The sequence below is a fragment of the Mycteria americana genome, chromosome 9, assembly GCF_035582795.1.
Source record: "Mycteria americana isolate JAX WOST 10 ecotype Jacksonville Zoo and Gardens chromosome 9, USCA_MyAme_1.0, whole genome shotgun sequence".
Classification (NCBI taxonomy): Eukaryota; Metazoa; Chordata; class Aves; order Ciconiiformes; family Ciconiidae; genus Mycteria; species Mycteria americana.
In genome coordinates this window covers 39,965,356-39,980,634 of record NC_134373.1, presented here as the reverse complement: position 1 = coordinate 39,980,634, position 15,279 = coordinate 39,965,356, and the positions used below count along the sequence as shown (strand labels likewise).

Below are 15,279 nucleotides of genomic sequence, written 5' to 3'. Positions count from 1 at the left end.
GACTCAGTGGCATTTACCAACTTTTCACATACCCCTTTTTTTAGGGGCTGAATTTGCAAAACGCTTCCCTCTAGTCCTTTGAGTTAACTTTTCGGCGACATTTGATGACAAGCATAGCGTGATTAATTACAAATTGTTTTTTAGGTGAATAGTGCATATTCTAAAATGCAGCTTGTGTTTTTATAGCAGTTATTACTCTGCAGGCTCCAGAAGGCCTTTGGAGTAGAGAGTATGATTTCGGTTACATCATTGTAAATTCAGAAAAAGTCAGTGATCTCAAAAGCGTGATTTTTGAAATTAGGTCAGTGGAAAAGAGATCAGAATCTGCTTTGCTACCTGAAAAGAAGCAAGCTCCAAAATGGAGTGAAGCCTCTGCTTCCAGAAGGCTATAATTTTTCTTTTGAAAGGAACATATTTATTCAAAAAATTAATTTATTGAAAACAGTATGGGGTGCAAATAATAGAGAAAATTATAACCTGAATCCAGGCTGGATTAAGGCAAGAAAGTCGCAGCACAAGAGTATTTTTTCTCTTGCTGATTGATCTGCAATGACCCAGGAGATCTACATCGCTGTTTCAGCTTGCACCATGAGGGGCTGATGACTCAAAGCTATCTAGAGGTTTCTTGTACTTTGTCTTCCAATTAAATTTCTTCAGTGTTTGGATTTTTGTTGCTGGCTAGTTGATCTTTTGATAGCTACAATGCACTTGTAAGTTTTTCGTGTAGGTGGTTGGGATTTTTTTGTTCATTTGTTTTCTACCCTCCCATTACAGAATACATCATTTTTTTAACCTGAACTTGAATTTAACTAAATTTCAAGGTTGAAGTGATGATTGAGATTTTCTGGAGAGTATGTAGTTCTCTGAATTCTCACTTCTTGTCACCACAGGCTTTGAGAAGATAAGGATTACAGTCTGAAACCACTAGAAGTTACAGGTCAGGAAATGGATGTACGGTCTTGCAACACACAGCATCAAACATGAAGCCCAAGCAAATAAGTTTAATGGAGGGTCCTCCCTTTTTAGGGTACGTTGAGAAGGCAACCTTCAGAGAGGCAGTCATGGATGGTGAATACCTTTCAGGGTTTTGTTTCCAACTTTTGTATGTGATGGTTTTGCTCAAAGCATCTGAAAAGCAGCTTTTCAGTAGCCCAAGTCTGTGACTCATGAAAGAGATGAGCAATAGTCACAGGGTTTTCATCTTTCCCTTCACTTTGGGCAGCACGTTTTGCATCCTGTTTGTGAGCAGCTCTGTGGCTTCTCATCTGAGAGCTTCCTTAAGCCTGTGATACTATTCTCTTCCAGCCATTTTGGAGTACTCAAAAAATAACATGGTTTCCATCTCCTCTAGGGTCCGGGCGTGTTGCTCGGGTGGTGATCCCAGCTCCCAGTGATGCAGGAGAGAGTCCCGGGGATGCTCAGACTGCATCTCCCCGGGTTGCTCTCTGGCTTTAAGTCACTTACTCAAATTACCATTATTTGAAACTTTGGGGGCTGAAGAGTGTTTGAATTGTTCTTTAGCTTTATGTACCGCCAGGAAAAGGGAGAAACTTATGTAAAAATGAATAAACTGCATTGTATGGACATATCCCCTAATGTATGGAAGAATGATGTACGTAAGAGTGTGTAAAATAAAGCTGCTTTTAAATATCTGATTGAAAACAAAACAATACATTCAAAATACAGGGTTGGTTGGTTTTTTGTTTTTTGAAGTCTTGCACATTTTGATTCATTTAAAAATTACAAACGGTATCTTCTAATGGTTGAAACTAATAGGTGTGATAATTTTGTCATCATAATTGTTAAGTAGCCTTTTCTGAAGTAAACTCATTAATATAATACGAAGGATTAATTTCATGGGAAAAATGAAGACACTGTAAGGCCTTGTAATATGTTTCTGCTTTTTCCAATATCCTTTTCTTAAATATAATAAAGCAAGGTGTATTTCTAAAGTAAAATATTTCTCTCTTGTCATTTTCAGAATCCAAACGGATCTGAAGGACTTGGAAAATGAGTGTTCTTCTTATTGAAGCCTTTTATGGTGGTTCCCACAAACAGCTGATGGATCTTCTCCAGGAAGAGCTGCAAGACGACTGTGTCCTCTGTACGCTCCCTGCCAAGAAGTGGCATTGGAAAGCGCGGACTGCTGCTCTTTATTTCATGCAAACAGTGCCAACAAGTACTAATTACAGGTAACCCAGGAATTGAGTAATTTCAAAGCTCAAATTACAGAGAGGCCTTCAGCCAGGTCTCTTGAGCTGAATGATCTTCAGTTACGTGCATGCAAGCGTATGTACGCAAGCGAATGGAGGCTTGCAATGGACAATACAAGTTTTTCTTCTTGCATTGACTTCTTGGCATATAAATATGAGAAATTACCGCTATGTTTTAGAGTTTCTTAGACTACTTGGTCTTGCATCGCTGGTCCTTGAAAGTCTCTAAGAGTGCAAGTATATGGATACCTGTTTCTGTATACATGTATATGTACATCTTATTTTAAAATTGTCAAGTGAATTCAGTAATACTGAAAGGTTTAAACTGTGCTTCACAGATTAGGTTGAAAGATGGCACAGATGTGAACACTGCAAGCTTCACCACTTGCCCTCCGATGTCTCTATTAGCAAGCCTGATTTATCAGAGTGTACTACTCGGGCTGACCTGGAGGATTAAGGGAGCGGTTTTATCTTAATGACGGTCCGGTTCTGTAACGTGCCAGCGACTGTGGATGTCAATTATGCATTTATGTATGTGGCAAATTTCTATCAGCTAGAACCTGCACTGATAAAAGCAGACTATTTAGGTCAACAGGTGGCTATCATGTCGTGACAATCGGTGACTCCAGAACCAAGCTGTCTTTAAACCCAGTGATTTTGCTTGGCCTACCTGGTCAGTTGAGGTGTGGTGAGATGGTTGTATTGAGCAGTGACACATCGCGTGGCACGGTGCGTGCTCCGCTCGGGGCGCGCAGCAGAGCATCACGGCGTGGGTAGTAAATGTGCACTCGGTTGACTTTGCGTCCTCACGGAGAGGGACCGTTCGTGCACGAGGATGTTTTAGCATGCCTTTAGCTGCTTTTCAGCCACAGAATGAACTTCAGCAGGACTCTGAGCACACCTAAATGATGTGCTAACTAGTCACAGTTCAGAAATGGGTCTGGTATTTGTTACCAGGAGCAAGTAGACATTGTTGGCTGGGGAAAGAATATGATTTTTCAAGAGTAGATCTTGTGCTATAGAAGGCTGCATTAAACAGTGTTACCCAACACAATGTCTAATCCGTTTTGGAATGCATACTATATAAATGTACACCTTTTCTGTGCCTGCTTCTGGCTTGCATTTAAAATAAGATACCATCCCAAGCCAAATGTTATAATTAATTTTCCCCGGTTTGTCATGTGCGAGGCATTTAGCGTTGGTTTCCTATTGCTTTCCTTTTGCAACAATTTTGTTTTGGAGGAGTGTATATGACAAACTGTTATGTAAATTTGTCTTGTATCGCAACCACATCCTCCAACGCATCGCAATGTTATCTGTGTTCCTTCAAGGTCAGCAGCCCAAGCTGTCCAGCACTAACTGTATTAAACTAATCAGACATCACTCATAGACATACATTTCATTAGTTTAACTTACAGTAACATTGACCTGAGATAACTCCAATTTGTCAAGTAACCCACATCTTGGGGGAAGGGGGAGGGAATGACGACAAAAAAAAAAAAACAAAAAAAACAAAAAACAAAACCCCACAAAAAAACCAGCAACCCAACAAAAAAACCTCAACCCAGCAGCTTGAAAACTCACTTGAAGTTAATAAACTTGCAATCTGTCACAGACTTATGTGCAAATATAACCTTTACTGACAGCAAATAAATCTGATCTAACCAATAGAGCATCTTAAAGAGAGGAAAGCTTTTTCTTTGCTGTTGCTGTTAGGGTTTGATCAAAGTTCACAAAGATGCAATGTTTAAAAAAAAAAGAGTATACGGCTTATCCTCGCAGGCAGGATAAAATTTTAGGAACAAGGGCTGATGTGACTGTTGAGAGGAAATCTGATTAGAGATACCGTCTACTTTACTTGCACATTTTTAATGTTTGTTTTGTAATTGAATGTTTCAAGTATTTTCTTAAATTGAAAGTATAAGTGCATCAGACTACAACCTCAGGAAGCTGACTACCCTCTCCTATTAGAAAAAACATCGATTAAAATGGACATTGATTCTTTTATTTCTAGCTTGCTAGTAACCATGTAAGATCTGCTTCCCCAGTAGTAGTTTGTTAAGACAAAATTCTCATTGGTAACTGGCAAGAGTGTGTATTTTGAATTACACACTTAAATATTTCAACCTTCTTGTGAGGTCGTGGGAAATACCAAATTTGCATTATTTATAATATTGACATTATTGGTAGAATAAAAATTTTCTTTTACATAAAATTTTCATAAATGTGACATTCATAAATACCTTGTTTCTATTTGTGCGTTTAATAATACAGAAAGGTCACAAATATTTCGAGTGCAAACACTTCTGGTAACGGAGCTGCATTACTAAATTTTTATTTTCAAACTGTACTTTATTTCAAGCTGCTAGTACGTATGAGAAATGATACTGATGCTAATAAGTCTGATATTGCTATACATCTATACAGCAGTAGTAGACACGCGTTTTAAAAGTTCTATACTCCTATACGTATAAGCTGATTACAGGAACGAAGCAGGTTTGTTAGTTTACAAGTGATGTTCAGTGAGTTAAGGAACAGCCTTAAAAAGTGCTTTTGAAGTAGAGTATGCAGTGCAGAGTCACAGGTGTTAAATTCAGATACTCTGCAGTGACCAGAGACTTTATGTGATGAACTTGCAAATACTTTTAATGGAGAACAGACACGTACTCCCTTGAGCAAAACTTAAAGCTGAATTGATAAAGAGCAGTCCGTCCAATCTTACTTTTGTGAACCATGCAGCCAATGTCTTGGTGTGCAATAAAATGATGTTCCCATGCAAAAGGTGAGATTTACCCAGAATTGTCACAGGGAGAAGATGTCCTCACCCTTCAAGGAGAACACATGTAGCTATTATGGAAGGTATCGGACACTTAGTATTTTATCTGCGACACTGCGTAGATTTATAGTATTTCCCCGATGCAAAGGCTGTTCTGTGTTTCTCTAGAAAAATGTTGCTTTTTCTGTTTTCATGGCTTCATTGTGCAGGGTGTTGTTAAACCAGCTCACGTCTTCGTTCATCTCCTTAAAGGAGGACAGAAGCCCTGATGAATGGGGAAGATCAGGCACTCAGCAAGTCCCTCCAGCTTGGAAGGCCATAAGGAGAGTTTTTAAAGGTGGCTTACTTGCTAGTAAACTTGAAATGGGCTAATATATTGATGTAGAGCAGCCGCAGAACTGAGCATTTTTAAGAGCTTTCTTAATTGCTATACAGACACTCACATGATTTTTCCTTAATTGGAAAGAAGGTGTCTGTTTGGACGTTGTATTAGTACGAGGAGTTTCATCCTTGTGGTGGCAATTTCCAAATCACAGCATTTGAAATGTACTCAGAAAGGGCAGAATTACTGTCTGCTTTCTCTAGACAAGTTTTTCAACAATTACAGAGTTTTGTTAGCAGTTGATGGAATATTATCATCTTCATTCAGTAAATTAGGAAGGTCCAGCAGAGAGACGTGACCTCCCCAGGCTGCTGGCAGTCTGCAGGGCTGCTGCGTTGTCTGCTTTGTCTCCCAACTTGCTTCAGACAGCTTAAACTCTTTGATAAATGTAGATGTCTGATCTTGTCTAAAGTCGTTTTCCATAGCACACAGTGACTATTCAGTAATTCTAGAAAGCATGTAACAAAAAAGAATTTTTTTAGCCTTTTCTTCTTAATCCAAGGAAAGTTCTCAAATTTGAAAATACTGTTGCAGAATTTAGTGAAAGAAAACAAAAAGGTTGCTTTTCTTTTTTCTGTAATTCTGTTGTTTGTTACCATGATCAATCTTTTAAATTTCAAATAATAAAACAGTTGATATGACACACTAGATGAAAGCGTTTTATATTTTAGGGACTATCCTCTACAGAAAGTAACTCAGAACCAAAAAAGTTAGTAGTGTAAGACTTAGATCTGCAAAACAGAGAGACTAAATGCAGCGTAGCTTCTGGTTTGTTTTAATAGCACTGCTAGATTATTTTAAATATATATATAGAAATATTATGTGTAACATTCAGTATTGCCCCCCAGGTAGCTGTTCATATGAATAAAGATTTTATTTGTAACAGACTCTAGCCCTGAAATAACCCTAGGGTAAATGTTAGCATATATATACCCCTTGATATTTGACAACTATATTTTAAAGACAAACTCTATGCTTTTTACATTTTACAAAAGAGAAGACAAATCATTGTTTTCAATTAATAGAGCTCTGAAGAAAAAAAGACAACCTGGGGGTGGTGTTCAGCAATGTATAGTGTATTCCAACAGTATATAATGTAGATGTGGGGTTTTTTTGGGGGGGCGGGGGGGGGTTAAATAACCTGTTAAGACTACTAGATTTAGAATTGTTTCAGATCTGATGCTTTCATTTTGTTCTATAGGGAGAAAATGCATTATTAGAGTGAATTCTTTACTAACTGATGAGCTGGTGTCACCTAAACGTCCTCTTAAAAATGGTGATCCTGTAAATTTTTATTCCAGTGAGTAGTTCAGTCCCACTGAAAACATAACACAGCTTACACGTGTGAGCATTCCTAAGCTAGAGTACTTACTGTTTTCTAGATATTTTCTTTTCAAAAAAATACCTGCAGGTAATATGTCCTGGGGAAGATGTTTGAAGATGTGAATTGAAGCAAGGCAGGGCAAATTTCAGCCATTTCATTAAAGCTGAATACATAGATGCCCATTTGTGCTGGGAACATTTCTGCCTTTTTATATCTTTATGTCAAATACTGGAAGTGCATCTTTATATAATCTTCGTAGGAAGTGGAATAAGTTTCCCTGCATTAGAGACCTTCCCAGCATTTGGCCCTAATAACATTCAGGTAAGAAATAAATAAATTGTATGTGTGAGTGGTACATTAGTTAAATGAAAGGTAACAGTGTACCTGCAAATTAAAAAAAAAAAAGTTTACCTGATACTATTTTTTTTTGCATATTTTATGGTGTTTGCTTCTGTATATAAGTGAATAAAACTTGAATCTCATTTATGGTATCAACTGCTATGAGCGTGTATTTTTGTCTTATTGCTCAGCTTCAAACAGATTGCCCATTCGAAGATGGGACGTGCCTCACCTTCTTGGAATTGCTGAATAATTTTCTGCCCAGAGCTGCTCGCCGTTTTTTTGTTGCTCAGTGTAAAGTTAAGACTTGTTTGTGTGTTTTAACTGCAGTTTTATGTCAGATGCAGTGGAACATGGTCCTAGAGAATAGCCTGGTGAGTTGTCCTTTGTACTTTGATTAGTTGATATAAAGGCATGAAGAAATAAGGTGACTAAATGTAGTAGCCGGTATCCCCTAAAGACAGGGTGCAGGTCGCATCTTTGATTAAAAATACCATGTGGGTGTAACTTACTCATTTCTATAGCCTCGCTGATGGATACAAATCAGGATGTTCTTACCTTGCTGTAGAGATGTCCGAACCAGGAATAACAGAAATCCTTCATTTAAAGGGGCAAAGCACACTGAAAGGAGGGTACAGGAGACATTGCTTAGTCCCATGCTCCTCTTTCACGCTCCCTAGCTTGGTAAAGGGTCATTACATGTGTACATTCATTAGTGCTAAACTTTCTTGCCCTTTTTTTTTTTTTTAAAACAAATAGTTGAGTTCACCAAGGTTAGTTCGCACGGGCTCGTGCAAACGCATACACGTTCGTCCTGCCCACGCTTTGAACTAGCTGGTTGGGAGCTAGCTTTGCACTGGGGGCCAGATGGCCGTCCTAGCGCCGTGTTGAGCCTAAACCAATAAACCCTACCGAGATACAAGACACAGGCACCGTGTACGGAGCTAAAACAACTTTGTGACTTCTGACCAGAGCTGGCTGGTGTCCAGCCAGCTTAAAGCGTAAGCAAAGGGAATATACGTCCATATGGAACGGCACGAAGCTCCACCACTTATCACAGATGATGCCCTCCACTTCTGTAGCCCCGGATAATAGAGGGTGTCCCAGCCTGAATAACGGGTGTGAAATTCTCTCTGATAAGGGAGAACGTGGAGGCCATCTGATGCTGCAAGTACGTAACGTGGGAACGTACGCGTAGAACCGGGGTTTGTGTGATTTGGGTTAATATCGCGCAAAATCTGTTCTGCCAACTTCTTCTGAAAATGTTATCGTTCAAAGTAAACTTCTGAAGAAGAGCATATAATCGAATGTATTTGATTTTTATCAGAACGCTAATATAAAGCAATGCTTTGATAAAGTTAACGAAAGAAAAATGTTTAAATTCTAGAATCGATTTATTTTTTTAATTGGGAAGATACTGTAAATATTCTGTAAAAAATATACTGTAAATATAGGTAAAAAATTAATCTGGTAAAAAAATTAATCCAGTAAGAAATTAAGTGATCCAGTAAGAAATTAAGTAATCCAGTAAGAGATTAATTAATCCAGTAAGAAATTAAGTAATCCACTAAAAAATTAAGTAAGGTCGAAGGGCAAAATCATTTCCTATTGAGGATAACAGCACTGCTGTGGTTTCTCTGCTCACAATTAGACCGCTAAAATTCACTTTTCAGTATGACGGAGAGAGGCTGCCTGAAAGTTTTGACGAAGCCGGCGAAGGAGGTGGGATCCCCTTTGTCGGGCAGATTAATTACTTCGCTGCCGCGGCGCAGAGGGGCCAGAAACAATGTCCTGGCGCTCGCAGCCCTGGTACGGTACGGTGATTTAAAAGCAAATGCTTTTATTCTTTGGTCTGGCTGTGTAAAGACTTGGGGGGGAGGAATCCAGTAACACACACACACACCCCCCTTTAAGAAACAGGACAAATAATTTCCTAAGTAAACTACCTGAAATTTATTCAGGCAGACAGCAATGTGATCTTAAACATTCACTTTGCATTAATCAACTTTGCCTCAGATAAAATGCTGGCAGATGGTAGCTATTCATTTTAAAAGTGACAGGTTTTCTTTACGTTTTTGTGTGGAAACCCCCACACGCACGCTTCCCTCCAAAAACTTTAGTTGTCCAACATGCTTTTTTTTTTTTTTTTTTTTTTTTTTTAAATACAGTCCCGTTATTAGGCAATTTCACAATTTGGATAGTTAAAAGAGGTTTTAGATGAATTTAAATGCAGGCTCCTTCCTTTGAAGTCAGTGGAAGTCTATACATGATCTCAAATTTGGCAGAAACGAGGTGGGAGCGGTGAGCGCGGTGCAGGGAGGGGTGCCGGACCGGGGAGGACGCTGGTTGGGACTGGTGGGTGATGTATAGCAAGTGCTAATGTGAAATGGCAGTTGTCCATTTGATGTGTAAAAGATGTGCTGAAATTCCACAAAAATATTCTGATGAGACAAGGAAAGAACAGTCTGTTTTTTCAAACCCTAGCATGTGTTTTCCTTTATGCTCTCGAGTGCCGGGTGAAATCCTTCTTTTTCTTTCTAAAATGAATTTTATGAATCACCTGGAGAATTGATATTTACATTGCTGGCAGTAAAATGTAATGAAATTGTGCATTATGATTCAGTATTTCCACACTTAGGATTTTAATGAGTATTTTATCTGTCCTTTTAAGTGGTTGCTGCGTAGATATTTTATTTCTAGATTAGTTACGGATTACATTTCTATTTTCAAATAACAAACATATACAGTACTATATATGAAGAACATGATACTTTCTACAATTTAGTCATTCTAGTCAGTAACATTAATTTGATCTTCCAAAAAGAAAGAAACAAAGCTTTTGGTTTGCATCTAATAAAGAGTAAAATCTTGATTTCTTTTTTTTTTTTTCTGTGCTGCTTTTTCCTAATCTCAAAATTTTTCTTTTTTTGCACCTAAAAAGTAAATACTACAAATTTTGTCAGATACTTGGTTTGCACGTGAATTGGATTTAGAGCTTTATATTGCAGTGTCATAAATAACTAGCTTTCTTAATAAATACTCACAGCTTGGCTGGATTTTGTGAACTGATATATAATGAAAAGAAATTTTATGTTATGTTTTTAGCAAAACAGTTTTGGGTGAAGACCTCCCTTAACATGACTATTTTGGGTTGGGTTTTTTTTTGGGTTTTTTTTTGTTTTTTTTTTTGGTTTTTTTGCAAGCATTAACCTGACCCAAATGCATTGAAGTTTGAAGGTCTTGGTTCCGGTAGCTGGGGACATCTCAGTTGCCAGTCTACAACAGACCAAGAATTCAGTTACCTGCTTACCTTTAGTTACCTAGTTCGGCCCGAGCACCCATACTTGACTACAACTGCCCTGACCACTGGGTAGGGGCTTTCTCTGACCTGCTTGGGTGGTACAGACTGGAAGTTCTAGCGATATTCCTACAGATGCTTTTTCACACCAGCTGTGGGCTCTTAGCATCTCCTGTGGGTGTCCGTGAGTTTCAGCGTGGATTCCGAAGACGCTGAGACAGTCCGTAGTCCGTCTAGAAAATGTGCCCAAGGGTGTTTTCTGGTTTTATCTCCTTGATTCCTTTGGGGTTATAACCATATACAGATTTATGATGTGCCACATGACTGCGTAGGCAGGCGATACCTGTTAATGAGTAGCGCAGCTTGATAGGGTTGTGGAGAGGTGGTAGAGTGAAGTGATGCTCCTGGTCCAGCATCCGCACAGCGTGTTATTTCAGGGGTTTTTACTTTAGACCAGGTGTAGCCTGGTTCTTAAGAACTAGATGTCCATAAGATGAGGCTGGGGCCCATTAAATGCTCTCCCAGGAGCATCACCTCCTGGCTTAGTTTCGTCTGAAGGAATCCAGTTCGTGATCTTGGAGACCACTCTGGGGTGAGCTAAGGCATGCTACGTGAGGGTGGTTGTGAGTTGCTTCATAAATGTTCTGAAATGCTAATCTAAATTGACCCATAAAATACTTGATTTTGTGGATTACGATAGCTTTTCTTCTCTAAATACACAATATATACCTAGGCTGTAGTTTGATTACAGTTTATATGCCAAATTACGGTGCGATGGAATGCGTTTAATTTAATATGGACTTCTGACTCCCCCAAACTGCGGTTTGATCAATTTATTTCCTCCTCCTCCTCCTCCTCCTCTTCCCTCTTATACTACTCAGCCCAAGTTATCTTGGGAATGATACCTGTTATTGGTATGCTTTGGATCATTATGATTATTAATTTCCCCTCTCTTAAAAAAAAATACTGAGACTCTATGTATATAATATCTATACGTTTGAATTTCTTTGACAAATGCAAAGCAACCGAAAGGCTTTTTTCAGTTCGTCATTCTATAATGAAGACTTTTGCAGTCTCCTTATTCCTGTGGACAGTATTTTCCCTTTCTTGCCTTTGTCCTTTGTCCCTGTCTTTTCCTCCCTTCCTCCTGCACATATACTCTGATGGTCCAGTGGACACAGTCATTTTAAAGAATGCTTTCCATTTCAGAGCACTTTTTTTTTTTATTATTGTTTATGTTTATAACCTTGACTACTTGTTCATCATTTTTCGTTTTAGCTCTCTTAATTTCCATTTTACTTGTTGCACGCTGGGGCTTATATTTCTGTCTAATAGCAACTTGAAGAAAGAACGAAGGAAACAGCAGTGGAGACAACATCAAAAGCAAATACGTGATTTTCTTTTTGCAGAATTACTGGAAGAATTTATACCTGTGAACAGTATTGTTTCTAATAATTACTCTGAGGAAAGATGTACCCAGAGCGGGCCTAATGTTTCTCTCGCACCAATTTTACCTGATGTAACTACTTAAATTGTTTAAACTAATGATTTATCAAATGGTTTTCAAAAAAGGTGTAAATCATTATAAGTAAAACAACAGAAAATTTATTTCAACTGTAATTTTTGTTGCAGTTAAGTGGTATTCCTACTATGAGTTTTATTAACTTGTGTTTTCTTTGAGAGATAATATTTTTTTTTTAACGTAACATATTCTGCATATAATGAAGATGTGTGTTTATCTGGAATATGGAAGAATCTTCATGGAATTAAGTATTAAGTAATAACATGAAGAAATTTGTGAATGCATATAATACTATGTATGTTATATATGGAAGAATTAAAAAAATTGAAGAGGAGTAATTTGAGAACATCTGCAATTTTTTATTTATGTAAGAGAAGATCCCATTTTTAATTAAAGATGGAATTTAAGAATGATAAATGGGACCATTATCTAGTAGCAGTTAGTTTGCAGGCACTTTTTCCCTACTGTTCTGCAGATTGCTGCAGGTTTGACAGTGCCTTTGGCTTTTGTGAGCAAAATGCATTTCCTGCTCGTGACAGAATAGTTGTAACTCACTAGACCTGGAACAGTTATCATGCGTAGCGACATCTCTATGTTTAAACCCTGAGGAACAGAATTATTTTAAACTGTGCATATGCAGAAATTTCCTGGTAATCAATTTTATTAAAAACATAACAGCTAAAAATTTTATATGCCAAATGAATTTGGAGAAATAGCGCTAAGGATACTAAGCTTACACAAGAAGGAGGAGATGAATTTCGGGGAAAATTGTAATGAAGGCATTAGCTTTTACTTTATTTATTTTTTTAGAGTGAAATGATTCCTGAATTAAGTTAGAAGGAGAATTTCTCTTGCTATAGCTATACTGTAATAAATTGTAGATGAGCCCAAATAAGATGGTATTTCTGAAGGAAGTATGCTACATCGTACTGTTTACAGTGCCAGACGTAGCTTCTGTCTGCCTTGTAGCCGTGGACAAAAAAAGGAATGTGTGCTTTAGACCTGGTTTCCTTCAAGGATGTCCAGTTCATCTTGACACAGGCTGAAGCTCATGCTGGAGGTTAATAGGTGTGCATGGAGACGGGTGAAGGTTTTGATTAGATTGATTGCAGGGGTTCTCTAAAACAGCCTATTTTGCCATATTTGGCAGGTTTTTGAAGTTTTTTGGTCTTCAGTAGTAGGCTGACCTTTTTCTTGTTTGTTCTTTTTTTGACTTTAGCCCTTAAATTGCTTTTTTATGCTGTCCTCAACCTAGACTAAAGTTGGTTCTGAATTGTTGTTACATCCACAAGTCTTAGCTGGGTGGTATCCAAGTGGGAGGAAAAAGAAGTTGGGTAGGTGCTTTGGGAGTAACTTGAGTTAGCCCAGCATTGCCATCAGGTATTATGCATCTCTTGGTATTTCTGACTTTCGGTTATCCCAGGAGCAAATAGTAGCTTCATACCTGCCCTTGTATCATACAAGTCACGCCTGCTGACCCTGCTGGTTTTGCCTTTTCTCTCCATTACTTTCACCAACCTTCAGTATCCTAACGGGGAGAGAAGTTCAGTTGTCTGGGGTCAATTGACCATTGTGTTTACTGATCGCTTTAGATGATGTCTTCAAGATGTCAGTCAAGAGACCTATGTGGGAGAGACCTATGTTACAGAGTCTTCATAGCTATCTACTCTAGACTGTTGCGTTACCAGCTACTCAACGCTATACAGGTGGGGTCTGATTTGCAGTAGTGCTTTCTCTTGTGAGGTTTAATGCTGACCTTGCAAAGGATCTTGTGGCCCCAGGTTAGTTTGGAATCAGTGTTTTCTGTGGCTGTTGAAGCATTCAGGTCTGAAGTACTTTCAACCAGATCTCAGGTCTTGCCCAGGAAGATGAAAGCTCTCTAGGCGGAGGTGGTAGAGCGCAGTTTCAGAATGGGAAAACCATAGTCTAATGTAATTATTCAAAATTGCATCATGAGTTAGAAATGATAAAACCTACCTCTTCTTCCTTTTGTTTTGTTTTGTTGTTTTTTTTTTTTTTTTTTTTTCATGGAGCAGAGAACCTAGAGAGTGGTCTTGCCTTGAATTAATCCTCGTTCTGGTGTAAATAGATTGAAAAATACTTGTATATATTTTTGTATATCAATACAGAAAAAAAAAAATCTAGATTTTAATGTGCCCTGCTATGTTATGATGGGTAGAGTATACAGTCAGTATTAAAAAGTAGACATCTATAGTTTTAAGATACTATTTTCCAACGTTAACAGTTGCGTGGAAGGTCATTGATGTTGTGGATTGCATGGGGTCTCTGGAGTTCAGGCGTGTTTGAAGAGAATATTTATGGTGTCTCTGTACCTCCTGCCATTAGCAGGCATTTTTCAAAGGACCGTTCTTAGATTATATTTTGCACATGACTCTTAAGTTTTCTTAGATACTGTCTGGAAAAAAATGAAGGATATAATAGTTCTTTTCCTGTGCCTTCAAGAGGTCCATTGGTGGGTGATGAGACCATGGGCAGAGTCGGTATGTCTGAGTGAGCGGGGTGAATGAATTGGTGGCAGGGAGGGAGTTTGAGGTACTTGTGTGCTTCCTGCATTTCTAAGCAGTATAAAGGATATTTCAGCTGTTGAGATGAAGCTCAGCAGCTGCTCTGCAAGCTCCTAACAAAACAGGGGCCTGAATTTTCTTTATCTCGAGCATCTGCCTCTGACCACAGATGTTGCTGGGGCTCTGCATTTCTCTTAACCGGTAGTCTTTGAATTACACGGTCGATATATACTAATAATGAGAATGGTTTTTATTGGATAAGATGGGACTCGAAGATAATATTGTTACCTATTAATCGCTAGGCACATACTAAGACTGAATCATGAAGAGGAAGATACATAAACTGTGTGCGCAAAGTAAATGCTTTGCAGTGGAGGAAAACAACTACGCAGCCACGCTCTGGGCTCTTACAGCATCACTGCGGTATTTGCCTCCCCATGACCTCTTTAGCTCGCTTTTCCACAGTGTCTTTTGGTCCATAGCGATGTTATTTTTTTAAATTTTTGGTTTCTGTCTCCCAGCATGTGCTGTGGAATTTAAAACTGTAACTTCATTACCTCTCGTGTGTAGTATCTTTAATTTTGTCTTTAAAATGCCAGTGTTACGGAGGGGTTTGTAGTGTGAGCGGTGGTATATTTAAGGTAGAATATTCCGTGTTTTTGCAGATTGCCGGTATGAACGTGCCAGAGCAGCCTTCTGACCATGAAGCCCAACGACGCTTGTTCTATTAGCTGTACTTGTTTAGTTTTTTCCTCAGATGGATAACCAATATGGAACATTCTGTCCACAGAAGTCTTATTAAAGAGGTTAGAGCATCCTGCTAATTAGGAAAAACTAATTAGGCAGATTGTTGCGCCTGTAACCAGAATTTTATATTTTAATGGATTTTGAAATGCGGTA

The 15,279-nt window shown here is 38.4% G+C and overlaps 1 protein-coding gene across 6 annotated transcripts in view; it reads left to right on the top strand.

Moving 5' to 3' along the window:
- Nucleotides 1–15,279, top strand: part of QTMAN (queuosine-tRNA mannosyltransferase) — a 201,614-nt gene that overhangs the window by 59,058 nt on the left and 127,277 nt on the right. For all 6 annotated transcript variants that reach the window (XR_012777020.1, XR_012777021.1, XM_075511432.1 and 3 more), the window contains one exon: nucleotides 1,982–2,192. Coding sequence is in view for 4 of the 6 variants with exons in the window: in XM_075511432.1 (XP_075367547.1) it covers nucleotides 2,011–2,192 (182 nt within the window). In the remaining 2 variants the exon portion in view is untranslated. The remainder of the gene's footprint in view (nucleotides 1–1,981; nucleotides 2,193–15,279) is intronic.